The following is a 26,189-nucleotide window of genomic DNA, read 5'->3' on the forward strand; positions in this document are numbered from 1 at the left end:
CAAAAACTATAAGAGAATTGATATAATTTTTCCAATTCTTAATGGATATAACCAAGGGTTTCTTACTCCATTTCATCCATACCAAATTTTTCATTTGTGTTTTGCTTCGTCTGATTCAGCAGCAAATTTATTTTCCGGCAAGGCCCAAATTAATTTTTGAGATGTTATTTGGAAAGGAACAGCTAGGCATTGACATAAACTAAATGATGAGGAGAGTTCAATGTTTCCTCCTCACAAAGCACCGTTCTCTTGAACATTTTTTTTTTCAAGGTTTTTTTTTAAAATATTTTTTTTAATATTGGATTTTTTCATTCTGATTTCAAGACCCGGATTATATATTTGATGAATTAACTTGAGATTTTTTTAATTTTTTTTTCAATCTCATCTTTTAACATTTGGTTGATTTGAAATTAATTTATATAATTTTTATTCTTTCATGAGGTTATCTCGATTCTATTATTTCAGTTACGAGATTGGCAATTTAACCCGGGTTGACTCGTGTTGTTTTTTTCTCTTTTTTTATAAATGTTTTTTTTTCAATTTCATCATTTAACATTGAATTGATTGAGAATTGAGTTTCATAATTTGTTTTGATTTATTTTTTATAGAGTTATCTCAGTCACATAACCTCGGGTTGCAAGTTTGGCAGGTAAACACATGTTGACTTAAGTTGTTTGTTTTTGGGTTTTTTAATTTATTTTTCTTCCAATTTTATCTTTTAATGTTGGGTTAATTGGGAATTGGGTTTCATAATTTGTTTTGATTTGTTTTCTATAGGATTATATCGATTTTATGACCCGAGTCGCGGATTTCACAGGTTAACCCGAGTTGACCTAATTCAATCCAACATGTTTTCGTTTCAATATTTAAAAAGAAAGAAACTAAATTTGGGGAATTTATTGTTTACCTCCTCACAAAGCACTGTTCACTTGAACAATTTTTTTTCTTTTTTTTAGTTTTGCTTTTTTTTATTTTAATTTTATCCTTTAACATTGAATTTTTTTATCCTGATTGTATAACTCAGGTCGCAAACTTGGTAAATTAACTTTATTTTTTTGTTTTTCTACTAATTTGTTTTGCAATCTCATTCTTTAATATTTGATTGATTTGAAGTTAAGCTTCATAATATTTTTTTATTTACTTCCTAGGAGGTTATCCAGGTCTTGTTCCCCGAGTTACGTGTTTGGCGATTTAACTCGGGTTGATTTATGTTTTTTTTTTTTGGCGATTTAACTCGGGTTGATTTATGTTTTTTTTCTCCTATTTATTTTATTTTATTTTCAATTTCATCATTTAACATTGAATTGATTGGAAATTGAGCTTCATAATTATTATGATTTGCTTTCTATAAGTTGTCTCAATCACATAACCCGGGTTACAAGTTTGGCAAGTTAATCTAGATTGTCTCAAATTGTTTGTCTTTGGGTTTTTTTTATTGATTTTTCTTCCAATTTCATCTTTCAATGTTGGGTTAATTGGAAATTAAGTTTCATAATTTATTTTGATATGTTTTCTATGGGGTTATCCCGGTCTTATAATTCAGGTTGCAGATTTAACAAGTTAATTCGGGTTAAACCAAGTTAATCTAATATATTTTGGTTTCAATATTTTAAAAAAAGATATCTTGAAATTATTTTTTAGTCAAACTACATAAACTATGTTTTTAATAATTATTTAAGTTATTTTTAATCCTGTCAAGTCGATCAATTCATATTGAGTTAACCCTCACATGGTTTAAATTCTTTTCTTACTATAAAATACATTATCTAGATTTTTTTTTACATTAAAAAAATTTAATCAGACCGTCACATACATTTATAAAGATCTTGTCCTGCCGTAAACAATTTATAACATGGTCAAACCAGAAGCAGAAACTTGGATCACAAGATTTCCCATTTCAATTTTGAACCAAGACCTGCCTTTCTATTGATCTTATATACAAAGGTCGAGTTCCTGGCACAAAACAGGCCACCTCACTTCCTAGGATCTTTACAAGATAAAATTAGTTTAACGAAGTGTGATGTTCAATCTTTTAGTGTAAAGCTGTCAATTCCATCTCTTAGCATTCTTCGACCCTTTTGACTTTTGTTTGGCAGCTTGAAAGGCCTTCATTTTTTGTTTCTTTCGAGCTTCCTTCTCAGCCTGTAATAAAAGACGACAAAACTATGGCTCAAATCACCGCCATTGTTTACTTTGTAGTTGGAGTGGACAAGAGGATAGAACTCACCTTTGACATCTTGGATTTGGCCTTTACTTTGGGAGCCTTGTCCTCAAGCTCTGCCTCACGTTCAAGCTCTTTCTCCCTTGCGTCCAGATTTTTCTCTAGATAATACTGTGGATCACAAAAATTGAGCCCCAAAACCATTAGCATCCAAAGTTTAAGATTAAAATAAACCCCAGACTTCTACTTGCGCCTTAGTAAGAAACTTTGGTTTCTTAATCTTCAATATATCAAGATCCGAGTAAAAATAAATGAGGCCTGATCACCCAGTTCCATAATAAAAACTTTGAACTCGCTAATCAGACATTCATATGAATATTCATTGTGGTTAAATACAATTTCAACATGAAACAGGCTTGAAAATAAATCGACCCAGTTTTAGATGTCAGTCTTGCGACTTTGCTACCATTACTCTAGGTGAATAGCACGCCCAAAGATGTATAGTTGTGGATGAGGGAAGAGAGAGAGGTAAACGGACTTACATTGTAATCGCCTGCATAATCCTGTAACTTGTCGTCTTTGACTTCCACTACTCTATTAACTATTTGCTTTATGAAGTACCGGTCATGAGAAACTGTAATGACTGTGCCACTGTATTCTGATATGGCCTCCTGATGTCATAATCAGGCATAAATTGACTGCAATATCTAAAGCAAAATAAAATGCAGAAGGAATGGAAAGAAATAAGGAAAAGACCAAACCTCAAGCATCTCTTTTGAAGGTATATCCAAGTGATTAGTTGGTTCGTCCAAAACTAGTAAAGTTGAAGGTTTTACCATGAATTTGCAAAATGCTAAACGTGCCTGAATGAAACAGAAAAACAACACTCTCAAAACTTCAAGCTTCATTAAAAGAAAAAATATTAGAAAATGGACGACAGCAAAATTAAAAGAATTCGTATAGAAAATCATGGCTGGTATAATCCGTGTTCCAGTGATACAAAGTTGTAAAAATGAACCCACTCAACCAATAACAAGAAGCTAGTTGTCATGTCATGTACCAAAAGCCTATTCATCACAAAAAGCATATAATTAATTAAGGTGATGGGTTCCTTACTGAATTTGTCTATGCTATATATAGAAGTGCAAATATTTTTACACCTTAATGAGTTTTATTATTTTTATGTGGATAAAACATCCATGCAAACTATTACGATCAGTGAATATTTAGATGACTGACTTAAAGTACAAATGCTAATAGGAATCATATTCAGTTTAAAATATTTTCAATCTGGGGTATCAACAGCTTGTAATTTTTGTGATTTTATCAGTTGAGTACTCTACTTCTAATGAGTTTAACATTCATAAGTCCATGAGAGAATGAAAAGTTAAATTAAAAGCAAAAGGACCAACTAAATTCTAGGAAGACCAACAGAATTACAAGTTTTGATTACATTTAATCAAGACTAACCTCTAAAATGATATATTGAATGGTTTATTAGCATATCAAAAACTATGATGATTGTATTTGGTCATGAAATTAGACTGATTTCTTACTAATGATACCAACATACTAATAATTTCACTTCTTTTTCATGATAAATAACATTTTCAGGTTTAACACAAGGGCATGTTAGCTAGTTATTAAATAAATATTGAGGTGATGCAGTGCTGCATGCAAGTAATGCAATAATTAACATGAAATCCAAAAAAAATGTGCAAGAAATACTTTGAAAGATCAAACGTGGCTTTCAATACCTAAAGTTATTCATCAAAAGGAAAAGGAAGATCAAACATGACAGGTGAGGATTGGTGACGATGCATAGGGAGCCAGGAGATATCATATTAGGCAGATCCAGTGGATACAATAATATCCAAATTAGGAGTACAGTATTGTAGAAAATGATGTAATTAGGAAGTGTATTTATGTGTATAGAAGAGGTGGCCTTCACCCATAAGAAAGTTCTTGCAGGGAACCAATAGTGTGATAGAAACTAGAGTATGATTTATGTCACAGTGACATGTGATTGAGATTTGAGCATTCATGAGCATGGACAAGAAAAGGTGAACCTTCTTTAGCAAACCCTGATGTAAACCCACCAAGCCAAATCTCAACTCATTCATGAAACCATGATTAATTTAAAATTCTTCTGCAGATCCCTCAACAATCCTAATCATCATGTCCAACAAAAATAACCACTAATGATTGTGAAGAGGAGACCTCCTTGTTTCTCTCATGGTACACTCCTCTTCTCGCCGAGCTTCTTTCTCCTTGGTCCATAATTTTATATGTATCAAGAGCCTCATCCTATGTAGGAGTGGTGTGCAGCTTATGATATGCATTATGGCTAGATGAATATAGCCTAACTTCATCTTGTTATTATGTGAGGAAGGAAATTATATTGTGCTTGCACTGATTTGTTGAACTCAGCAGCGCATAATGATAAGCATCAGCAATGATACATATCATTGAAACAAAGCCAAGTATCCATCTCATTAAAAAGGAATAGAAAAATATATTGACCATGAGACATTGAAGGAAGTATTATTTGTTTTCTCATCCAAATTTTCAGTAGATAATGTATGTTAAACCTGTCTAGTATCATGAGCTCCATGCAAAATAATATGTACTAAAGAATGGAAGCAATTTTCAATAAATGCTTCAAAATGCAAAAGAAATTTCTTTACATGCTATTTAGAATCAATTATATTAATTGAATTCAATTGATAAATAAATTGAATTCACATGTTTGGAAGAAATAGAATTCAATTCATTTTGTTTCTTATATTACGCTCATCACCTTCATCTTATTTCTTCAAAGGTCTCTAAAACAAGAGATGGGCAGATAGGTAATTTGGAAAGCTAGTTTTAACATTAATTTCTTCTTTTTAATGTAGTAAATCAAAGAGGTTGACATCGGATTTACTTTTTTACCATTTTTAGAGATTGGATTCCATTTAGAATTCAATCTTGACACTCAAAAATTTAAAATGATTTCAAACATAAGATTTCATTAAAACCTCTAAAACAAAATTAAATTCAGCGGATTCCAAACACAAGGTAAAAGAAACAATAGTGCATAGAGAGTGCAAATATATGACATTTAAGGTTTAATAGGAGAATCCCAGTTTAGTTTACCTTCTCACCACCACTCAAAAGTGAAACTTTTCTATCAAGCATATCAGCTTTGAAGTTACAACGACCAAGGAGTCCCTTTATATCATCAAGTCTCCAGTCCTCCGCAACTTCTTCCACTGTTTGAATTACTGTTTTATCTAAATCAAGTGCCTCAGCCTACAAAGAGAACAGACTATACTCAGTTGATCTGTCTAACAATTAAAATTAGCAAGAAACCATGAAGGAGTCACTGGATTAAAGGGAAATGACATCTGATTGATTAGGAAAGCACACCTGGTTCTGCTCAAAATAGTTTGGTAGTACATTATGTTCCCCAACCATAATTTGGCCTCCTGTTGGCTTCTCTAAGCCCATGATCAGTTTCAGTAAAGTACTCTTACCACATCCATTTGGACCAATAATAGCAATTTTCTCGCCTCTTTCTATCATAAGATTTGTCTTATTAAAAAGCACCTGGTACAAAAGCAAGCTATAATTATCAATAATATATCTAGAAGATCAAGGTGAAATAGAGAACTCAATATTTCAAACATCAACTTCCCTGTAAAGTAGCTCACCTTATCCTCAAAACCAAATTCCAAATTATTGATGGCAACAACAGATCTTCCACTTCTCCCGCGCTCTGGGAACCTGATCTTCATCTGTTTATGTTGAAATGGCTTCTCTATTTGATCCTCTTCTTGAAGTCTCTCCAGTTTCTGTAATGATGAAAAGTAAATGTTTTGGAAAAGTTAAGTGAACACTAAAGCAACCAGGAAAAAATACAGGAGCCAGGTTGTAGAGGAGGACCTCACTTGGTGGGGGAAAAAACAAACTAGATATGAAGGCAGCAAAAAAGAACTAGGGCAGCATCAATTTTTCTTACTAGGTTACCAGTCAATCTACTACCATAAAATGATCTAATTACATAGAGATAATAGCAAGAAAATAATTAAAAACACAACGAAATTTCATGTTGTGAGTTTGGTAGCATAGAAACTGCCCACCACACATGTAGTGGGCTAACTTAAAAAGGGAAGAAGACATCTCAATCTAAGAAACTAAAGAATCCTGATTACATGTGATTTTCTGAACTCCATTTGTCTTTGATTTCAAACAGGATGCAGATATGAAAGGTTCACATTTTTAGTAAAATTAGAATGGGACCTATCTCTGAATATTTTTCTCCACAATTGCATTGTGATGTTAACAACGTAATTTCAACATTTAGATGAATGTAAGAAATGTATCAGAGTTGTTCTAATAGATGGGAAACATATTAATATACCAAAGCATAGACTGAATCTTTCTATACAGTAGCTCATTAGACAACAAGAAGATGCTTGAATAATAACCAAGAAAAAAATATTTCAAAGTGAAATTCGATCAAAACAAGATGGAGCTATTTAATTCTCACTGTACCTTCTCAGCAGAAGAAGCACGGCCAGAGTTTGCTCCTGCACCTAACCTACTTATTAATTCTCTTGTGTGCTCAATTTCCTTTTGTTGCTTCTCCCAAGCAGCAAGCTGAGCTTCAACCCATTCTGCTTTTGATATGATGTATTGAGAATAATTCCCCTCAAATGTCCTTGACACGCCCATATCAGTCTCCACAATTTTCGTACATAATTGATCAAGAAAGGCTCTGTCATGAGATATGATGACCATTGGCACATCTTGCTTCTGGAGATAGCCTTCAAGCCACTCAATCGTGTCAAGGTCAAGGTGGTTTGTGGGTTCATCCAAAAGCAACAAATCTGGGTCCTGCAAATGTACAATTAAAAATTTAAGTCGACTATAGACTATTTGTTCCAAAGATCGCAAAACATATTTAGATGTAAACGAGCAACCATTGTTTGTCGCTTCAAAACTCAATGTAAGTTACTTTACACCATAAAGTGATGGCAATAAAACAAAAAAAGTAGCCCGGTTTTCAGTTATGACCAAGCTGCATCCACTACTCATCACTTCTTCCAAAAGAATACGCACATATTAAACACTAACAATGATTGAGGTGAAGCAGGAAAAAAAAGCTCTGCAAATTCAGAAATTTTCAAATAAAAAAGAAACAGTTTCACCAACACTAATGCGAATCTATTTTCTGGAAGCAACAATACATCACCACACCATTTTCTTGGCAATAAATCAAATTCAAGCAAAGGTGCCGTACTTGAACCTTCTACACAAAATGAACTCAAACTTATCATTCAAAACTATACACCAACATATTATAAAAGAGAAAACAAAACAACATTATACCTGAAGCAAAATCTTCCCAAGCGACATCCTCATCTGCCACCCACCACTAAAAGAAGCCACCAACCTATCTGAGTCCTCAGGCGAAAACCCGAGCTCAGGCATCAACTTACTAATCTTTGCATCAACTTCATCCAAGTCCACAGCTTGTGCTCTTCTCTGCAACAAATCAAACTCATCCAATAACCTCCCCATTAAGTCCAAATCCTCCACAGCTCCCTCTATAGCCTTTTGCACCTTTTCCAGCCTCTCAGCAATCTCCATTTCCTCTTTAAAAGCACTCATAAACTCCTCCTTCACGGTCCTACTCATAGAAACCTCGAACTCTTGACTTAAAAACGCAATCTTCATATTCGCTTTGGCTTTAATCACATTCCCTGAATCGGGCTCCTCTTGTCCAGTTATAATTCTCAACTGGGTCGTTTTCCCCGCTCCATTTACACCAACTAATCCAACTTTCTCACCTTTTTTCACCTCCCAAGTCACGTCTTTCAAAACAGTAACTCCTTTATAACTCTTGCTTATGTTTTCTAGCTTAATACCTGAAGATATCCCTGAAGCCCCACCGTTTGACTGCTTGTTTGAGCGTTTCCTGTCGAACTCAACATCCGAATTGCTCGAAAACAATGATTCAATGTCAGTTTTGGAGTCAGCACCAGATGTTTCCACCGTGGCAGTTGATAAGCGTGCTTTGGTTTTATAATTCGATCTTCTGGTAGGGAATTTGAAGGGATTAGTGTTGTATTTAGTGGATAAGAGAGATGGGTTCGGTTTAAAAAGAGTGGATTTTTGTCGAGGATTGAAAAAGGTTGAGCCGGTGAAGAAGGTAGAGTGGAGTTTGGTGGACAAGTCCATGACTGGTTAGTGAGAACAGGGAGGGGAAATAATGATGGGTTCGGGCGGGAGAGTGTTTCTCAGGGCAGTGAGAATCTGTGGAGGGGAGGGGAGAGAAACACTCAGCCCATGAAGAAAGAGATACTGTTGTGTGTTGGAGAGGCTTTTCAACTTTTTATTCATTTTAATTGCAAAAGAGATAAATTTTAGAATGTAAGAATTTTCTTTTTTCTTTTTTCTTCTTCTTTTCTAATTCTCTTCGATTATTATTATTATTATTATTATTTAATTTGTGGCAGTGGAGTCTGGAGTTATTACCAGTCTTGTCATTCTGTAGCTTAATGAAACCACATCTTCAACTAGTTATTTGTATTTGAGGTGAAGGTTGAGATTGGGTGTGAACATACTAAAAAAATTAAATTAATTTTTATGGTTGAGTTTTCTGCATAAATAAATTGTACCCTATCACAACTTTAATTATAAAAGCTAAAACAAACACAAAGTTAGTTTGGAAGTGAAGCTATAGTTGTATTTTAAAGTATTTATTATTTAAAAAAATATTAAAATATATTTTTTTATTTTAAAAAATTATTTTTAACATCATCATATTAAAATGATATAAAAACACTAAAAAATATTAATTTCAAATAAAAAAATAAAATAAATTCAATTTTTTTAAAAAACATTTTTAAAACAAAAAAACATACATTAATATTTTTCCTTCAAATTTCACCATAAACTTGGAAAAAAATCAAGATTTACGCTTCTTTTGCACAAAATTAGAAAATAAATGAAAGTGAACAATAATTATTCATATATTATTATTATTATTATTATTATTCAATTTTGTCTCTGACAAATTTAAGCCTTAAAAATGCGTTTCTCTGATATTTTTTTTCTCCAAGGAAACTTTTGTGGCTGTGGAAACAGATAACAAACACTCTTAAGTTCTGTGGCGCTAATTCTCCTGACCCAATATTGAGCATTCTATTTTACCCAGTCAGCTACTGACACCTGTGTGTTTTTCTTATGATTAGGCGCCAACCACGTGCTCGAGTTGCAAACTGCCTGGACAGACAGAATCATTTTTCTTTTTTTTATTTGTCCCTTTTTAATTAAAAAAAAAGCTAGACAAATCTAGCTGGCTGCTTTATATCCTAGCCTTTCTTAGTTCTGGTGGGCTGAGTGTTACCTCCAATGTGGGCTTTTTTTGCTTAATTATATATTCGAGTTTGGAAAAACTTTTATTCGCTAGTTTATTTTAGATTTTTAATTTTGGGTTGTTTTTTTAATTTTAGGTTGTTTTAAGTTATATATAAGTTTCTCAAGATATTAAAAGTGTTTTGTTTTTTTTGATAAAAAATAGTAAATATGAATTTTTTTAGATGTAAAACACCTCTGATTTATTTTCTAATATCTAAAAGTTTCTAGAATTTGGATAGGCATGATCATTTTCGATTCGGTTCAGTTTTTATCAAAATAAAGTAACCAAACTGAAATTTTAAAAAAAAAAAACCGAAACCAGTTCAAACGATCGGTTTCAGTTCGGTGTTTTAGGACAAAAACCGGTTCAAACCGGTTTGGCTTAGTTTTTTTCCAGTTTAGCTCGGTTTTTTTGGTTTGGATTCGGTTCAATTCGGGTTTTTCGGTTTTAGACTTATAAAATAGAAACCGAACCGGTCGGTTTTTTCAAAATTTTAATCTGTTTAATCAGTTTTTTTTTACAGTTCAGTTTTTTCAGTTATTTTTTTTCTAGTTTTCTTGATTTTCTTGATTTTTTTGCTCAAATTTGGTAGCTATTTAATAATAAAAAAATATTCAAAGTGAAAGATAGGTACGTTCGTTCTAAATTTTGTTTTAAATAGGCCCAGGTGAAGGGACTACTCGAAACCCACACACCTGAGCCTTTTGTTTAGAAATCCAAGCACCGCCCACATGCCCAAGTCTTTTTGCCCCTTCTTTTTCGTTTTTTGTTTTTTTATTAGGTTTTTTTTTTATTTTAATCTTTTACAATTGAATTTTTATTGATTTTTCTTGTATATTGAAAATTATAACTTTTTCATCCTATTAAAAAACCTAACAAGGAAAACTTTTATCAAGCATGTGTTGGACCTCCTCGTTACTTTTTTCAAACAATTTGTTTTTTCCCCTCCATTCCCAGATTTGATCTGAATTTTTCAAAATACACAAGTGATAGCGAATAAAGATTTGGGCGCCAAGAAATGAAAATCTAGATGACATTAAATGATTGCAGCTTCTGTGGAACTTATTTGATATCAAGCATTCACAACAATGAAAGAATATGAGACATCAACAATTTCCAAACAAAAATTTACCTCTCCTACAAGAAGGCTTGTTTCTCCCCATTACCCGCGGTGGCCTTGCGGTGTTGCCTTGAACCAGATCCCCTATCTCTTCCACGCCTAGAATTTTTACCTGAGCTCCTCCCTGCTGAACTATCACGATCCAAAGGTGGGGGATGTCAAATAACAGGAACAACCGGAGGTGGCAAGTGGTCCAGTAGATCTTTGCTTGAAAATCTACTCTCTTCAAATCTAAACCCAAGGTAACTAACCAAGTGCCCTTGCACCACCTTGAAAAACCCCATCTATTATTTCTTCACCATTGATTATTCAACCCGTTCATGGCCCTCTCGTTAGGTTGGATACAATTGTTTTTTTCAACTACCATGGAGTAGCAACCACTGGACATGCCCAGTTGTTTGAAAATCAAATATACTATAGTTGTCATGATTTGGTTAGAGAAAGAGTAAATAATTGTGAAGAAGGTTTTAGTTTTTGAATGCATAATAATAACTTTTGTAATGATTGTGGTTTTTGAATCAAAGAACATCTGCTTATCAATGCCTTTTGATTTGGGGGTTTTTTCACTTTTATGGGGAGAATGTTGTGGAGAGAGAGAAACGAGATTGAGAGTGAGTGCTCTGTCGTTCCTTCAAGTTTACAATGTATTATATACACGAGAGTAGTAGCGTCATTTCATATTATTTGAAATTTTAGTTTTACAATGATGCAAAGTGAAATTTTTTAAAATATTAAGGTAAAAAAATATATTAAAATATAGGAGGTCTGATGTAATTTTATTTTATTTTATTTTTTAATATTTTATTAAGTAATATAATTGTTTTGATTTAATATTTATAAATGAATTGAGGCTCAAACAAATATCTTTATATTTAATTAATTTTTAATTTTAAAAATATTTATTTTAAATAAAAAAATCATTTAACGTCATTGAATTCATGAACCAAGTTATTGGTTTTAAGTGTTAATTTTGGTTGATTAAAAATCAAGATTTATAATTTATTTTAGTTGTATAAATAATTCTTTTTATTTAATTAAATATATATATATATGTATAAACTTTTTAACTTATAATTGATATTTTTTTATGTTAAAAAAATAGGTAAAAAATGTTGATATATATTTTTTAATAATCAACCCGCAACAATTATTAAATATTATTTTTCCAAGTGCCACGAGGTCACAGGCTATTACTAGAAACTTGGAAAATAGAATAGTGCTACACAACCCCGAAAAAATTAAAAATAAATAAATAAATAGAGAGAGAGAGAGAGAAATGAAAATGATACGCCATCGCAGGCAAACCTAACCACCAACCGCGTTAAGAAGGATGGGAACTTTTCCTTAGAAAACAGCTAGCAAATGCAGAAGTGCAAAAGCGTGTCCAAACCCAGTGGCGTATCCAGTAATAAAAACAAGAACAGAAACCCATTTTAGTCAAAAAAATAAAAAAAATACGTGTCCTATATATGGGATAAGATGACTAGCTAGCCATTGCATCAAAAAAAGAAAAGTTGCAAAAATCAGGCTGTCATTTTGCTGTCCATCTCCTTCTTTCTTTAGTTTCTTCACTGTTCTTTCTTTGATTCTCTATACAAACTAAGCCCCTCTTCTCTGCTCTAACTTTCAGCACTGAAACCAGCCCCTCTCTCTCTTGTGCTATCATATATCCATTCATTCTTATACTTCATTAATTCTTAGAAGCTTTCATGGAGGATCGTAAGGATCAGGTACTACTACTACAAGTCACTGTTTCTTTTCTTTTCATCAGTCTTATCGTTGGTTTAGTTTTTTTCTGCTGTCAATGAACTAAAAGAACCTTCAAGTTTCATTATTTAGTTTTTAATGTGTAGATATTAGATAGTTTCTCGCATGGTTTAGCAAGTGTAATTACCCCCTTTTTTCCGTTTTCAGATCTGTGTTTATGTCGTTTTTGGTCTCAAATTGAGTTCTTATTTTGTTACCTTTTTGAAACATTCAAACAAGTAATCATTCACTTTTTTCAAAGCTGGGAACCAAGAAACAGTCAAAGATCACTTTATGTTGCTTTTGTTTCCAACGGGTTTTTTTAACGTATTGGAATGCTGGAGTTGTTGTTGTTAACGATTCTTTTTATGTATAATCAAACATAACTCAAACGTGTTTCATATTTTCCATGAAGAAAAATGCTCCATGGTTATCAGTACCACAGTTTGGGGACTGGGACCAGAAGGGTGAATTGCCAGACTACTCCCTTGATTTCTCAAAAATAAGGGAAATGAGGAAGCAGAACAAGAAAGATGTGTCAAGAGCCAGTCTTGGCAATGAAGAAGAGCTAATCAATCCAACAGCAACCGCTGCAAAACCTGCTCAAACTCAAGATCATCACCGCCACCACCATTACCATGAGGGCCACCACCACTCCCCCACAGTAAGATTCTTTCTTTAGCTTTATTTGGAGCAACTTAATTTACTGAACATGATGTAGCAAGTACAGTTATATCGTGGTCGTTATGAAATAGAGAGAGTAACATGATAAATAATATTTGGATGATAGTGGCCTGCATGTGGTGGGATGGTGGAGAAAATTGTTTGGAATTGTTGGTTGTGCTCTTAAACATGGTGGGTCAATATAGCAACTTGGTAATATATAGTCCATTAATAAAAAGCTTACTCCACTTGGCGATGGCATCATCCTCCCATTAGTCCATCTAACATAACAAAAAAAGAAAAGAGAGAGTTAGAGGGAGAAGGATAATCTTGCCTGGTTGGCAACAGTACATGGGACGGCTGACTAGGTTGATTAACTGGATATGAATGTTATATGATTAGAATGTAGAGTGGTTCAAACACATCTTCCTTTGTGGTTTTCAAAGCTATAGTGGGATCGATATACGGATTTTTCAACATAATTTATTTCGAAGTGAATAGGCATGTTGTGTTACCTCTTGATCATCAAAAGAATAATTAACACATTGATTTTCTCACATCTTCTTAGAACTTCGAACAGATCGGTACCTTTCTCGATAAAAACTTAGATCATAAGAAGAGGGAAGAACTCGAAAGAAATCATGTACGTAAAATCAGTCGGCTATTGAGCAGCTGGATTGTTAAATAATTGTTTCATGTGATTCTAGATGCTTAATGTCTGATCGGATGCAGGTTTTAGAATTAAAAGCAAGCATTTAAATAAATTATATTACTTTAAAAAATCTGTGAGGTACTTTTCATCTGTTGCAATTATAGAGATGTGTGCCCACAGACAGAAGTGAGGATAGTCCTGTACATGCCTAGACGGCACGCAATTGCGAGTGGTGCACATGTATTGATAGTTTTGGTTCCGTTCACCTTGTTTTTTTTATAAAAATTGATTTTTTTTTATAATAGATTAATTATTTTTTTATTGTTTTTAGATTGTTTAAAATAAATTTTTAAAAAATAAAAAAAATTATTTTAATACATTTCCAAATAATAATAATTTTCAAAAACATTAAACAAAATTTAATTTTCAAAACAATCGGGAAACATAATGTTTCTGCTTGTTTATCTCTTGCAACATGACAGATGTTGTTATCCAGGAAGTGTTCAGTTGATACATCAATAGAAATACAGTTCTTGGGATGGTTGAAACTGCAACCACTTGAATTAATACTTTGGATTTCCTTATCTTTAATTCGGATTAGGACATATTTTCACTATTGGTTTCCCTTGCAGACAAGGAGGAGCATTTTTAGCTACTTCAACTGTTGTGTGAAGGCCAGAGGCTAGAGGACAAATTATCTGTGCCGAGTCGCATGTGACGATGATGTATTTGGGGGACCATTTCGTGTTTAGCCTTTTTTGTGGTTTTAGTTTTTCTTTTGGTATCGTTTTTGTTCTTCATCCCGTTACCTCCATATTATATAAAAAAACATATGATGCCTTTGTAAATTGGTGGTGATTGATATTTCTTTGCTCCCATGCATCTTCTCTTCTCTCTGATCAATGATTGATTACTAGATTAGCTAGAAAAATACTTCTATTTCCCAGAAAAAGGAAGAACTTGAAGTCTTGCACTGAATGAAATCATGGGGCTTACCCGGTGATTATGGTGCTGATGCATGGACACTTGTGGCCTTGTGGGTTATGGGAGGTGTTCTATCAGGATGGCCTCTGGAAAATGAGAGCCGTGGATGTTTGTGGCAGATCATCAGCTTTATTAAGCCAGCACTGCCTGGAAGTGAACTGCACTGGAGTTCCAGCTCCGGCAGGTTTCGGCTGTGGGGTAAGCTTTAACTCCTTTAGTGATCCGATCTTTGGACATAGCAGGGGTTTTTTTTAGCTCGAAAGCCATACATTTGTGCTATGAAGTGGGTTTGTGGGGAAGCAATTGACAGGCATCATGGACCATGATTCCACAGTGGAGACTGGAGCAATCTTCGCTGTCAGCAATAAAGAAAAGAACTCTTGGATCGAAACCTCTCTTCTTTCTTTTTAACGTGTCCATTTCAAGGAAAATTTAATGGAGTGAACTAACTTGCCCGTCTCTTGACGTGATTAAGACCTCCTAAACGGAAGTTTTATGGACTATATTAATCTACTGGGCGGGTAATTTTAATTTAGACTCGCCTTTTTCTACTCACTGGGTCGATGCCCGTTTTCACGCCTGCTATCATTATTACCAATTACAGAAAAAAAAGATTCACGATGGATTTCCTCAGTATAGTGATTTGTGTTTTTTATTCCTTTAGTCTTTTAGCTTCTTTTTTTTATCAATTGGGTCCTTGTAAATTGAGTTCAATGGGATTTTGAGCTCGTAATTTATTTTGAATAGGTTCCTATCGAGTTCTCTAGGAATCAAAAAGATGTTTCAGTATTGGATTAATGTTTGATTTGTCAAGATAGGATTTGGTTTTGTTGGTTAACAAAAATATAGTTTTTAGGGACCAATTTTGACAATTAAACAAACATGTATCCACTTTTTTTATTATTGCTTTGCCGGCGCCTTTTCTGAAAAAATACCTTCAAGATTTTTTACAATTTATTTTGTGGTCTTTCGAGTTTTTTCATTAAACGTTTTAGTCCAAAACTTTTATATATATATATATATCTGTAGATTTGAGAGAGGAGAGAGAGTTGCTTAAAAAACAGTGAAGGAGAAAAAAAAAGTTTAGTTTGCAACATTATAGCAATAAAAAATCTTTATTGGTATCAATAGGTTTACCTTCTCGAAACGAGTTCAATGACGGTGGTGTTTTTCTATAAACATGCTGGGAAAAAAATTGATCAAGTTCATTTAGTATTTTCAATTCGATTGATTTCCATTTATTAGGGTGATTTTAGGATATTTTGGGATTGTTAATAGGTTTATCAAGGTTCTTAAAGTGTTTTTAAGATGTTTTTAAGGTGAAAACGAGTTGAAATATGGGTTTTAGGATTCAAAAACTTGGACCCTGATTTCCAACCACCTTTACAGTAGTAAAAAACTAGAGTTCAAGACGACGCATCCTTTATTTTTTTTGTATGAAAGGAAGGATCACACAAAAAATAAAATCAAACCAAGCACATAGACCTTAGTTCTTAGGCCGAGGTGTGCCTGGGCTTTGGGTTGCTTGCTAGGCATACGGCTTGGCCTACTAGGCCCAATATCTCTTGGGTTTTTTTAAAAAAAAGTAATAAATATAAAATTTAATTAATATTCTCCCTTATTTTTAAAATAAAAATATTTATCGTTCAATTTCAAAATAGATTTAATATTCTTCCTCATCAAGTAAAAAAAAAAAAAAATTTAAAGACATGTAAGGGTTATGACCCAGGTTATGGATTGAATATGTTAATTACCCGGGTCTATTCAAAATGTTATTGTCGTGATATTTTTTTTATAAAAAATTGTTAGGTCAATGTCATTTTTAATTATTATTTTTTTTGGCAAACAAGGTTTTGGCTATGTCGAATGAGTTAGTTGTGCTACACAAGAGAACTCAAGCTGACCTAGAATGTTATTGTGTAAATATTTGTAAAAAAATTAAAACAACATCTAGAATTCATTTTAATTAGACCAGGTTTTGCCATGGTTTACTAGGTCGCGATTGGACCTATAAAATCAACTAGATTGTATTAAGTGAATTCTCATATAATTTAATTTGAAACATGAACGAAGTAAAAATCCAGGTCGAGAGGCCTCCGGGTAAACCCCACTGGGCCAAGCAAGGTTCAATAACGTTGCCAAAAAATTTCCCAGGACAAAGCGTGAATGGTATATTATTTTTAGATTTTTTAACACATTCACGTCAAAGTTATCAAAATGTTTTTGTTTTAATCAAAACTTGCTTTTATGCTTATGTTAAGATATTGTCCAGAAACAAATATTCTTTAAAAAAAAAGCTGAAAACAAATCATGTTAATAAGATAAAGAGGTTTTAGTATGTCTTTGGGAGTGTAGTAATGGTTACTTTCAAAGTACTTTTTGTATAAAAATACATCAAAATAATATATTTTTTATTTTTTAAAAATTATTTTTAACATCAGTACATCAAAACGATTTGAAAACATAATTTTTTTTTAAATTTAAGCCAATTTTTTTTCAAAATTTCATGGACGCGGTTCATTATTCTTATTTTAAAGTGACCAAGATTTTTTTATGTTTGTTTTTATTACTTTTTTATTTTTATTGAATAAATGATATAAAAAGTCAGAATTTTTTTTTAAGAGATAAAAGATATTAATAAAAAAAATAAGTTATACTATCAATTTAATTTGTTTGAAGTTAGTACTCTTCTTATCTATAAAAAATTGTCGTCATATAAACAAATAAAAAAAAATTATGTACTATCTTTTTTAAACTTTTATTAATATTAAATATATAATAATTATTTTTTTGTGTTATTTTTTTTTATCCAACCCACTTTAAGGCATGGATCAACTAGTTTTACTTTATAAATTGTTTTTTACTTAAAAAATATCAAGTTAATATATTTGTAGATGTTTTTAGATGATTTTAATATAATAATAATAATAATAATAATAATTTTAAAAAACATCATGCATTAAAATTTCAAACACAAACTAAGTTGTCCAGGTTGAAATACCAGTGTAGCTATAATAGAAGATGAAATATTGTCATTTACAGGCTTCGATGGGGATAGGGGCTCGCAGACATAGTTATCAAACCCGGGCTAGGGGTTGACCTGGCCAAGAAATCGGATCCCTGGTTTCATGGATCAACCCGAAAAAATTAAAAAAATATATTTAAAATTTTAATATTTCATATGAAAAAATCCATGTGAATATAAGCTATACATGTTGTAAATAATGAAGTTTAAAATAATATTTTAAAAAAAATTTTATCCCACATTGAAAAAACATAACTTTTTTCTTGTGAACATAAAATATATATACTAAAGGGTTTCAAATCCCACATTGAAAAAATATAACTTTTTTCAAATCTCACATTGAAAAAATAACTTATTTATTGGGAACATGATATATATACTAAAAAGCTTCAAATCTCATATTGAAAAAACATAACTTTTTTCTTGTGAACATAGAATATATATATACAAAAAGACTTCAAATTTTACATTGAAAAAATAACTTTTTTCTTGGAAACATAGAGTATATATACTAAAGGGTTTCAAATTCCACATTGAAAAAACATAACTTTTTCTTATGAACATAGAGCATATATACAAAAAAGTTTCAAATTCCGCATTGAAAAAATAATTTTTTTCTTAGGAATATAGAGTATATATATTAAAGAGCTTCAAATCTCACATTGAAAAGGTATTTATTATCCTTTTAAGTTAAAGTATTTAAACCAAAAAGTTTTTTATCCCACATTGAAAAAACAACATAGTTTTTTTCTTGTAAACATAGAGTATATATACTAAAGGGTTTCAAATCTCACATTAAAAAAACATAACTTTTTCTTGTGAATATAGAGTACATATATGAAAGGATTTCAAATCCAACATTAAAAAAATAAAATATTTTTCTAATATTTATATAATAAACTTTAAAAAGTATTAATAACCAACTAAAAAGATCTGAAAAAAAAAGGGTATAGGAGAAAAACCACATTTAAAAAAAAAAAAAGGTCTCGTCCGAGTTTGCCCGGGTCATGAGTCAACCCGCCGGGTCGATCGGGTTGTTGCTCCAACCAGTCTTTTAACAAACCCGGACCGGTCCAGCCACCGGGCCGGGTTTAATAACAGTTCTTGCAGGTACATAGATCAGAAGATTGCATAGGCAACAAAGCTCAAACCGCGGTGACTGTTTGATTAGTAGGAAGTCTTAAATACATATGCTGCCATGACATTCAACAAGTTTATGCGACCAAGGTTTCCAGAAGGTCCATGAATTCGTCTGATTAGTTCTCTAAAGAAAGTTCACAAGAGAGATAATTCTTTCCCTCAAGATTTCTCCAAATTATCTCAACTAGTTTTCTTTGCTATGTTCAATCTCATTAGAGGTAGCATACAACACCATTATAGACTAAGTCACGAGAAACAACACGAAACCCTCGTCAAAACGGATTAATTACACACATCATGCTGTCTGCAAGCTTTTTTAAACCCAATTACCTTACGTAAAGTATGGAAAAAACCGTCAGCTCAAGTCCTAAGAGATACCCAACTGGGAGCGGAGAAGACCAGAGATGCCAAAAAAGAAAGGAAAGCAAAGCGGAGTAATGCAGAGAATTCGATGCTCTTTCACACAACTGCTTTCATATTGCAGAAAATTCGATGGAGCACTATTGCAAATCTTGGTGTTGATGGTCACACCTTTTTGATAATCTGCACGACATCTTCATCCTCCAGTTCATGTTCCTGAAATGCAAAAAATCATGACGAAATATTAAACAGCACATAAACATTAAGTGAAAAAATCTAACAGAATGGAGATGAATGAGAGGGGAACAAAAGTAAAAATAAGATAAAACCAAGTATGCTTAATCAGGTTTCAGAATAAACCTTGCCAACCCTTTGCGGTTTGTGTTTCGCGCTTGACCCCCATACCAGAGCACTATATCATTCACCAAAAGTAAATTTTCATGAACTGGGGTTAATTGGAAAAAAAATAACAAAAAAAATTAAAGAGAAGATAAGATGGATTCATCGGATATGTGAACCAGTCCTTTTCTGTTATGCATGCAAATGAAAGGTATAAACTAATCAAACCCCATTTATAAATCGATTTTTACCAATAATATCTGCAAAGGATGTAATCGAATGAGGAAAGGGCCACCAGCAACTGACTTTTCTAACGTGTAACTAAACTGGGGGGGGTGTTGACTGGGATAAATGACACTGTGAAGAGCACTATCCATGACACTCAAATGCTTCGATGTAGACATGCCAGCTAGCAGTTTTATTTTTATTTCATGCATGTCCAATACGACTATCATGATTTGATACACAGTAATAAGCCCCAACCATAACAAGGCCATATGAATGAAACTGCTTCTTGTATGCAAAAAGCTGGAACTTTGAATTTTTCACAAACTACAACTTTTGAGATAACAGAAATTCAAGAGACACTCACTACTTGAATTGTTTCAACATGTCCTTGTGAATTCGTTCACAGAAGTCCTCAACTGTCCGCTTCTTCGATGACAATATCACAGGGTCCTCATAGTCTGGATTCATCCCTTTTGGCTTTGTATATATGCGAGTTAAATTTAGATACTCCCACACTTTATCCAGCAAACCATCAAGGTTCCATTCCAGGTGAGCACTATAGTGTATAAAAAAAAACATAAATTATACAAAATTACCAACAAAAGTAACAAACAATATGGACAGGAATTGTTTGACATGCAAAATGTGCAAATGAATAAAATAAGCATAAGGTCACCTAATGTTACCAACATAAATCAGAGATAATGCACACGCAGGATATGAAGTCAAAGACCAGTGTGTAAGCTACATTGCATGCTATACATAATAGTTCAGACCTTGCAGCAATCGCATTCAAGATAACAAGTCATAGGAAAGAAAGAAAATCTTTATCTTCATGAATTTTAGAGCTTACCAGTTTTGAAAATTTTCAATCAAAACAAACTGTATGATGACCAGTTAAAACTAAATGGATTGTAGCCAGATATCCAATAAATTACAAGAACAAAAAAGACACCAGCAGTTTAGATCAGCCTCTATGTACACAAAAAGCGAGAGAGGGAGGGGGGACGAAGTTGCTCAATGAACACATGTAGATGAAGCAATGGCAACAGACTCGACCAATCAACCAAGCCAAGCAACAATGGCTGGAGAAAGTTCATTCTCAGATTACACTTCCCAACACATCTATATTGATGTGCTTGGGATCTCAATAGAAAAATCATGCCAGGGTTGCAAAATCCAGATAATTGAAAACAGATTCATGAGACAGATTTTCTTCACATGTGAAATTAAACAAAAATTGGTACGGTAAGAGTTGGACCATATTTTTAACCATAATTCTAATAAGAAAATTCAAGCCAATAAAAAGTCACCTGACAGGGCAGTAGTGAGGAAGTTTGTCCAAAATCTCCAGCTCTTCAAGTGTAATCTGATCGATTTTGTTCACCACATAGATGCAAGGCATGTATATTCTACTCCCCTCAATGACATCTATGAGGTCATCAGCAGTTGCATCATACCTCAGAGTAATATCAGCATTGTGCATCCTGTATTCACTGCATATTGCCTTCACAGTATCAAGATCAAGGTGTGTGTTGGCAACTGTTGATGTAAAATTAATTCCACCTTTATCTTTCTTTCTGAATGTCAGATTAGGCGGTTCCTTATTTAACCTGTTTCCAGAAAACATAGTGAATGATATATAGAATAACTAAACACTAAGAGTAGAATAAAAGGAGAACGTGTAAGCCATGCCTACAAATATTGTATGTTTGCAATGTTGAAAGATTGAATTTTGTGGAATAAATATGTAAAAAGACAAGTCAAGTCATGAGGTATAAGCATCAAAATAAACACATGGAACAACACAACAAAAGCTTCGAAATATTATATCAAGAAATGTGAGACCCTTCCTCAACACACACACACACACAGAATAAAGTAGAAACTCAAAGAAAGTGTCTATCAAGGAGGTACCACGCATCTCAAAATGCTTTTAGGGCAAACATGCTAGGATATGGAAATATCAAAACATTCTGTTAGTAGGCTGAATGATACAGAGCATATGGAACCTTCTTTTTTTTTTGCTATAAAGCTGCAGTTGTAATCAGATAAAAAATAAAATTTCATCCAGAAACACTTGAGCAATTGTGTCCATGAGGCTTAAAATGCAACAAAGGCCAAACAGAACAGCTACAATTAGATGAACTTAATCAATTTTTATATGCTTCCAATCCATAAGGCTAAAATATTATTCTAATGGTTCTGGGAACATTGTTAGCATTCAAAAAGAAGTTTCGAAAAATTGGTGCTTGATCAATGGTTATTCCTGATACTAAATTAGATCTCCTTGTTCTTTCTTTCCAAATGGTAAATGATTTAAGAGGCATGCACAAGCTCTCCAAATGTTTTCAGGAGAAATATACAAAGAAAAATAAAGAGATCCAAGTAACATTTCATACAGTTGCACCAACAAAACATTGGCAGACAAATTAAATAAGGACCATAAAATTTAAACTACCTAGTCATTACCTTATGCCAAATCCTTCAAGCTCTTTCTCTATCAGACGCTTGTGAGTTATTGGCTTTATTGCATCGAGGACAATTAAGATACAGTTGCATGTCCTAGCAGTACTGATCACCTGAATCAAATTGACAGCACTATTGAATATAAAGATATAAATGGGCAAACATATAAATAATGCATATTGCATCGAGGACAATTAAGATACAGTTGCATGTCCTAGCAGTACTGATCACCTGAATCAAATTGACAGCACTATTGAATATAAAGATATAAATGGGCAAACATATAAATAATGCATGTGAGCCAAATGTGATCGCAATGCTAAAGGAATAATTCACAGAAGGTAACCAAAGAATGACATACTGTGAGCATTCATATCTAACTTCTATATCATCAGTATTTTGATAGCCCTGATTAAGTAAATGTTCACTAAAATGTCACAAGAAGACTTCTATATCATCAGCATTTCAGCACAAAAAAGAAATACCAACATAATTTTCCATGGTGTTTGGGCCAAAGGAAAGTGTTCCAGTACAAGATTCATGAAAATGCACAATGGTCCAAAGAAATGTTTCCCATCTAGGAGAAATTTTTGAAACTTAAACTACTGGCTACCGAGACTGGCCAACCAAATGTAAAAAGCCAATTTGCTGAAAGAATATCAACCACTTAAGAACATCTGTGAGGATCTTGATGCCTTCAGTGGATAAATTTGGTGCCCAAGTCTCTAGATCTCACTTTCCAGGTGAGATTACAGTTGCCAGTGCTTCAACAAATATCCTACAACCATATCCTTTTTTCCAGCATCCAACACATACCACACACTTCTGGTGTCCATTTGAGATATAGCCTAAACCTTCAAAAATAAATTTAATGTCATCTTGGTAGTCTCCAGAATCATGTCACTGAGCACATCCATGCCCATAATGAGTATCGCACAATGGTCTTGTTGCCTAATCCTTCCAAGGAATTTCATTAAAAAACCAAACAGAATTCTCTCCATTCATGAAGCAAGAACTCTCTAAGGTAGAGGTTGTTAGCCCTTCTATGTCCAGGTACACATAACCCCAAAAACTTTAGTATTCATTACTCTGACATTCAAGCATTTACTGGCTACCAAATCCACACCATCAATTCGATAATGAACCATAAATGCACTCCAAGCAAGACAATTTTACAGAAAACCAATAGAAACAATTAGGCAGCGCATGGCCTGAAATTCACCAAACTAACTAGCTGAAGATGTCCTAGTTCCCTCACAGCCTCACTCCATTACAGTTTGGAATCATAGCACTAAAGGATGCATTGAGCTTGTCAAAAATGGTTCCACCTAAAAGAGGCAGTTGGCCAAAAGATAAAGAGTAAAAGCAATAAATGATATCTTAACTTCATATAAATAACAACTGTCATGTATTAACTATATTTTATAGACAAAGATCATTACTCGTTAATGAAGACCCGGACCTTAGACTACTATATCAATATTCAAAAACAGGAAAAAAAATGAAAGCTATGCTAAACAACATGTCATGATCTACCTGCCTTCCTCGACCTTTTCCATCCTTAGCACCCTCGATGATACCAGGGAGATCCAACAACTGCAAATCATAAGAGAAGAAGCATTAAGAGCTAATATATATTTAGAAAAAAAAAAAAAGGAGCTAGTACATCGAAGGCAATTTTAAATTATCATTTCATGCACAAATTGGGACAATGACGTGGTATGTAAAACCATTCTGAAACCTGATGACAAGCATTCAAATCCGGATCATTTAAAAAAAAAACGAAAGAAAAACCATCAATATCTCATAAAGGTAGTGAAAACCTAAAAAGATTTTGCAGCTAATATTACCTGAATTTTAGCTCCTTTATAAACGATCACTCCAGGGATGCAAGTCAGGGTGGTAAACTCATAGGAAGCAACCTATAATCCATAAAGTTTGAAAAAAATCAGCCTTCTGAGCATGTTGTATATGAACTTAATATAAGCTCGCTTTACCAAAAAAGAAGACAGAGAAAGGAACATATTAATGATTCAAGTTATTCAGTTAATTGACAAAGACTGAAACAGTGAAAAATCACCATGTAAATTAGGCAATTAGCAGCTGCAGTGCCTCTAACAAACCCAGACCCTGCCTACACGCCCCCTCTCTAAAACCCTCTAATGCTCTCTTCCATGGAATGCAAATCTATAATGAGTTTTACAGAGATCATAAGTCTTCATACAATATAAAGATTTAACATTCAACTGAAAAGATAAGGAAACCAAAAATCCTCGAAAAGAAATTCTTGAAATCCCAAGTCAGATAAGAACCAAATGGGAGTTTAAATTCAAGACATATCTATGCAAAAACAGAAGGTTTTACTATAAATAAGCAGTGAATCCTCCCCTATTGAATCCCATCCCCAACAAATCAAAAACAAGGGGGGGGGGGGGGCAAAATATGAGAGACGTGTAAAACTGTTAAGCCAATCCTTCATCAAAGAGATATGAATAGCAGATATCCTGCACTGCAGGTCCAATCAACATACATTCATGTCTGCATTTTAAACAAAACAAACACACTGCTTCATCATTGTTGTTACAAGGAGAAAGCACTTGAGGCAACAAGGCTTGATAGTGCTCACTCGAGTTGGTAAAGTGACGATTTAATAGCTAATTGTATATGCATAAAAAATTATATATATAAAAAAACAAGTGTGCTTATATAATACTTAACAGAAAGGAAGCCCATAAACAAATACTCAAGAAAAGTCCCAAGGTGCTATAATCAGTATAAATTATCCATTACCGCCTTACTGAACTGCCTTTTCTGTAGGCAATTAAGGCACTGAAGTGGTACCTTCGTTAGCCTTGATGCCTCAAGGTAACACTACGCTTGACAATGGATAATAGCCATGCTCTAATAAGCATATATCAGGTATTATTTGCACGCTTGCATTTCAAACAAGATGCGAAAGAGCCAGCGTGAACAAAAGAAAAAACAGGGCATACCTCCGAAAATGTCCCTGTTAATTTATTTAGAAGAGTGGATTTCCCAACCGAAGGAAAACCCACAAGACCAACTCTAGCATCTCCACTTTTAGTAACGTCAAAACCTTGACCAGCACCACCACCTCCTTTCGCCGATGGCTCAAGAAGTTCCCTTCGTAGCTTTGCAAGTTTTGCCTATAATTACCATATAGCGAACGCCGCTGAATGAGTTATTTCATACAAGATAATTCATTTAATTATTAGTTAACAATCGTTAAATAAATAAAAGCAGATACCTTGAGCAGGCCGAGATGGTGAGCTGTAGCCTTGTTTTTTTGAGTCCTTGCCATCTGCAGAAGAGAATAAAATTCACGTCAGAAGAAATTGAGAAATGGAGGGGGAAAAAATTATTTTTCCAAATAAAAAACTACCTCATCTTCGATGTCTTTGATTTTCTGCATTACAGTCGACATTTCTTTGAAGCTTAGAGAGAAACGAAAAGCGTTGGCGTCCTTTTCAAATCAGGATGTTCTGACGATTAAGATTTTGGCAGGTGAGTGAGTGTGGTGAATCGGAGAGAGCAGCGGCTTATGCGATAGCGTTTAGTGGAGGAGGAGAAGGTACTCGAGAGAACGGAGGGGTTTTGTTTTGTGGTTTTGCAATGGCTGCTGCGGCCCTTTTTCTTCCTCCGATGCTGGGCTGCTGAAGCCTTGGAGTCCGTTTCTTTAACCGACCCGTTATGCTATGTACCAAATTTGATGGGTTAGCATTTTTACAAAAAATTGCAAATTACCCGGAAAATAGTTTTTCATAAATTACTTTTTAAATTTTTTTTGTATTTGTTTGCTATTAGAAAATTTGGCCAATAAAAAATACTTTTCAATTAAAGGAAAATTTAGCTTGATTTTCAGGAAAGTAT

General features: G+C 33.4%; 3 protein-coding genes across 4 annotated transcripts; 1 reads left to right on the plus strand and 2 right to left on the minus strand.

Moving 5' to 3' along the window:
- Window positions 1–1,866: 1,866 nt before the first annotated feature.
- On the minus strand, window positions 1,867–8,549 carry LOC7457132 (ABC transporter F family member 5). The gene is made up of 9 exons (XM_002309995.4): window positions 7,538–8,549; window positions 6,701–7,042; window positions 5,857–5,997; window positions 5,573–5,752; window positions 5,300–5,455; window positions 2,923–3,024; window positions 2,704–2,832; window positions 2,228–2,332; window positions 1,867–2,142 (listed from the first exon to the last, which is right to left on the minus strand). Exons 1-9 carry the CDS (start codon window positions 8,387–8,389, stop codon window positions 2,047–2,049), a joined length of 2,103 nt encoding a protein of 700 aa, XP_002310031.2. The 5' UTR covers window positions 8,390–8,549; the 3' UTR covers window positions 1,867–2,046.
- Window positions 8,550–12,177: 3,628 nt separating this feature from the next.
- LOC7456263 (uncharacterized) lies at window positions 12,178–14,601 on the plus strand. The gene is made up of 3 exons (XM_002310567.4): window positions 12,178–12,422; window positions 12,854–13,102; window positions 14,386–14,601. The coding sequence occupies exons 1-3, from the start codon at window positions 12,402–12,404 to the stop codon at window positions 14,437–14,439; spliced, it is 324 nt and encodes a 107-aa protein (XP_002310603.1). The 5' UTR covers window positions 12,178–12,401; the 3' UTR covers window positions 14,440–14,601.
- Window positions 14,602–18,990: 4,389 nt separating this feature from the next.
- Window positions 18,991–26,000, minus strand: LOC7457131 (developmentally-regulated G-protein 3). 2 transcript variants are annotated; one of them, XR_002983002.2, is made up of 11 exons: window positions 25,702–25,978; window positions 25,567–25,620; window positions 25,292–25,465; window positions 24,149–24,220; window positions 23,835–23,894; window positions 22,302–22,411; window positions 21,143–21,442; window positions 20,194–20,385; window positions 19,623–19,674; window positions 19,338–19,478; window positions 18,991–19,237 (listed from the first exon to the last, which is right to left on the minus strand). XR_002983002.2 is itself a non-coding variant. In XM_002309994.4 (10 exons), exons 1-10 carry the CDS (start codon window positions 25,741–25,743, stop codon window positions 19,428–19,430), a joined length of 1,107 nt encoding a protein of 368 aa, XP_002310030.1. In that variant the 5' UTR covers window positions 25,744–26,000; the 3' UTR covers window positions 18,991–19,427. The 2 variants fall into 2 exon arrangements, 1 of the variants encoding a protein (XP_002310030.1); XM_002309994.4 differs by having other exon boundaries at window positions 18,991–19,478; window positions 25,702–26,000.
- Between the last annotated feature and the right edge of the window lie 189 nt (window positions 26,001–26,189).

The sequence above is a fragment of the Populus trichocarpa genome, chromosome 7 (assembly GCF_000002775.5).
Source record: "Populus trichocarpa isolate Nisqually-1 chromosome 7, P.trichocarpa_v4.1, whole genome shotgun sequence".
In the NCBI taxonomy this organism is placed as follows: Eukaryota; Viridiplantae; Streptophyta; class Magnoliopsida; order Malpighiales; family Salicaceae; genus Populus; species Populus trichocarpa.

Coding starts and splice junctions, on each gene's coding strand:
- LOC7457132 (XM_002309995.4), bottom strand. CDS start 8,389: ATGGACTTGTCCACCAAACTCCACTCTACCTTCTTCACCGGCTCAACC. Junction 5,753..5,856: donor AATTTGGTTTTGAGGATAAG/GTGAGCTACTTT, acceptor CTTTTGTACCAG/GTGCTTTTTAATAAGACAAA. Junction 2,833..2,922: donor CTTCAAAAGAGATGCTTGAG/GTTTGGTCTTTT, acceptor TTATGACATCAG/GAGGCCATATCAGAATACAG.
- LOC7456263 (XM_002310567.4), top strand. CDS start 12,402: ATGGAGGATCGTAAGGATCAG. Junction 12,423..12,853: donor TGGAGGATCGTAAGGATCAG/GTACTACTACTA, acceptor TTTTCCATGAAG/AAAAATGCTCCATGGTTATC. Junction 13,103..14,385: donor GCCACCACCACTCCCCCACA/GTAAGATTCTTT, acceptor TTTCCCTTGCAG/ACAAGGAGGAGCATTTTTAG.
- LOC7457131 (XM_002309994.4), bottom strand. CDS start 25,743: ATGTCGACTGTAATGCAGAAAATCAAAGACATCGAAGATGAG. Junction 24,221..25,291: donor TAACAGGGACATTTTCGGAG/GTATGCCCTGTT, acceptor TATGGATTATAG/GTTGCTTCCTATGAGTTTAC. Junction 19,479..19,622: donor AACCGCAAAGGGTTGGCAAG/GTTTATTCTGAA, acceptor TTTGCATTTCAG/GAACATGAACTGGAGGATGA.